Raw genomic sequence first — 2,703 nt, 5'->3', positions numbered from 1 at the left:
GCACACATTTCATATTTTGCTTCCTTGTTTCTGAACCACTGTATTGATTTTTTAAAAATATTGTTTCTAATGTATTAATTTTTTTAATCTGCAAATTTTTGCAATGTTTATTAAAGTGCTCGAGGCGATACAATATTTTTAAAGCTTCTTTTTTTGTTCAATTTGTATTTTTTTATCAGGAATTTTTATCAGAACAAATTGTTGCAGTTTTCACCACAGATAAAGAACTATACAATCAGCCACAACAGAAAAAGGAAAAAATTCTTGCGACATTGAAAGTAGAAGCACATAAAGCTATATACAACAACATTTAAACACTGGGTTAAAAAAACCTGTTGGATAAAAAACAAAGTGTATTTAAACGGAGGTGAGGCAATGCGAGCAACAACCACAGGAACATCAGAAAATCCACAGAATGACCAAACACATACAAATCTTCATATATTCATTTATATCTATAAAGTCCGACATTAAAAATTTAAAAATTTAGTAATATATAAATATAAATATATCATAAAAATAAATATTAATATCTTTATATAAAAAATGAAGTTGTGTGTCTGTCTCCTACGATTTAGATTCCTAACTACTCCCACATTTTGCGGTGCAGTTTAACCAAAACAGGGGGTATCTTATAGTTGTGATACATATCGAGCCCTTCTTGGTATTAGCGCGCGTCTACGATGAGTCTACGATGAGTCTACAATTAAAAAAAAATTTACCATCATTTTTTTCCATTTTAATGCATTTTTTTGCTATTATATAAGGGAAGTAACTCTCTAAAAATGTCAACGATTTAAAAAAAATTTACCATAATTTTTTTCCATTTTTAATGCATTTTTTTGCTATATTTTGGCTATAACTCTCTAAAAATGCTTATATAGTTATTTCCCTTACAAACCCGAGCAACGCCGGGCGATACTGCTAGTATCATATGAAAATATAAATTTTGCATATAACACCTTGAATTTACGCTTAAACATTTAGTATAAATTTGTTACAATAAGAGAAATGAATATAATAATAATAAATAAAAAATAAAGCATACAATGGCATATTAAAAGACGAATTAAAATTCTAGCGAAATGTACATAGAAGATAATAATTATACAAGTTTACAAAAATTTAAGTTTACAAAGATACACAGAAGTCCATCTACGGGCCGTTTCGGAGACGCGCCAATTAATATTATTAGACATATCAAATACTTAAAATTGACACTCCCCTCATCATGATGTCCTATACATACAACACATAGTAAACGTAAACAAATACACAATCACATACCGGCGATATTCAGAACCGAGACATTAGGTACTCCCAGAAATTTTTCTCCGATCCTGAATGCTACTTTATACGCATATAATTCGACCCAGCAGCCATAGTAAATGGTATGCACGCAGCGCCATCTGGACCACTTCACTTAATTTCTGAATTATGATCCTAAAAGCCCGCACTGCACCCTAAAGGACCATAAAAATATTTTCTTGCCAAACCATCAATACGACTAATTTGCCCATCTAAATTTGACTTGGGTAGAATCAGCAAATCCATATTGGTTAGAATCATTCCGGTGCTAAGAGAAAGGACGATGTTGCCCTTATGGGAATCTACCAATGATTTTTTATATTGGTATCACACAATCAAATGTGATGACTCATCTTCATTTGTACAATTTGCTATTTCGAATTACTACTCCTCGATCTCTCCCATCTTACTGAATAAAGCAATCATTTTCGCCCTGAACTTTGTTGAAATATCGAATCTAGATATTGATATTATTCAAGCAGCAAGAATGACTCTGATAAATTATGGAAAGCACCACTGGTCTAAATCGGATTCTTTTAATTTATTCGACATCACTATGGGATCTTCGGACTCGGCTCAAGTAACGGATATTGTTGGTCTATTTCTGTTAGACAAGATTAAGCGGTTTTTCCCATCTCTATCCGGAGGGATTTATAGGGATGATGCATTGTTAATCGTCTCTAATCATTCAAATCCACAGATTGAAAGAATGAAGAAGGACCTTAGGGAGTTTCTGAAGGACTTTTATAATTTGAGCATCGTTTTTGAGAATAATCCTAAAATGGCAAATTTCTTGGATGTCACTCTCGATCTGAATACTAGCTTACACTACCCTTTCCGAAAACCAAACCAAACTTTCTAATATATCAATGTTTCCTCAAATCATCCCAAATCAACCATCAATAGCAGTGTATCTGCAATTTCTATCAGAATCTCAAACCTATCGGCGAATGAAAACATCTTTAATCAACATGCCCAATATACAACAATGCCTTAAAATTGAGTGGGTTCATAAATAACATTGAATACATACACAATACAAAATTAAAAATTAAATTGGCCAGTATGGTCAGCGACGATATGAAACGGATTTCGGATAGCAACAAGCTGATAATGACCAATATATATGCTGATAAAATGAGATTTGAAAATAAGAGAAATAAATGTGATGTGGTTGGTTTTGTAAATGGTAACCACGTTAATAAGTTTAATAATGAAAATTGTAATGATGAAAATACTATGGATGATAACAGCAACGGGAGGGAAGGGGTTGCAAATAATAGGAATCATAAATGTGAATTGAGGTTTAAAGTTGGGCTTAGGTCTAATGAAGGTGAAAATAGGAATAAGAATGATACTAATAGTAATAAAAATAAAAATATACATATTACTAAT

General features: G+C 31.9%; 1 protein-coding gene across 1 annotated transcript in view; it reads left to right on the top strand.

Annotated features, from left to right (window-relative positions):
* Positions 1–2,373: 2,373 nt before the first annotated feature.
* The window catches only part of LOC118763309 (probable cyclin-dependent serine/threonine-protein kinase DDB_G0292550), a 29,198-nt gene continuing 28,868 nt past the window's right edge, over positions 2,374–2,703 (top strand). Inside the window, exon 1 of the mRNA XM_036502671.1 lies at positions 2,374–2,703. This exon is cut by the window's right edge and continues 511 nt beyond it. Within this exon, the coding sequence (XP_036358564.1) occupies positions 2,374–2,703 (330 nt within the window).

Source organism: Octopus sinensis, linkage group LG4 (assembly GCF_006345805.1).
Source record: "Octopus sinensis linkage group LG4, ASM634580v1, whole genome shotgun sequence".
Lineage (NCBI taxonomy): Eukaryota > Metazoa > Mollusca > Cephalopoda > Octopoda > Octopodidae > Octopus > Octopus sinensis.
This window is presented reverse-complemented; position numbering and strand designations above follow the sequence as displayed.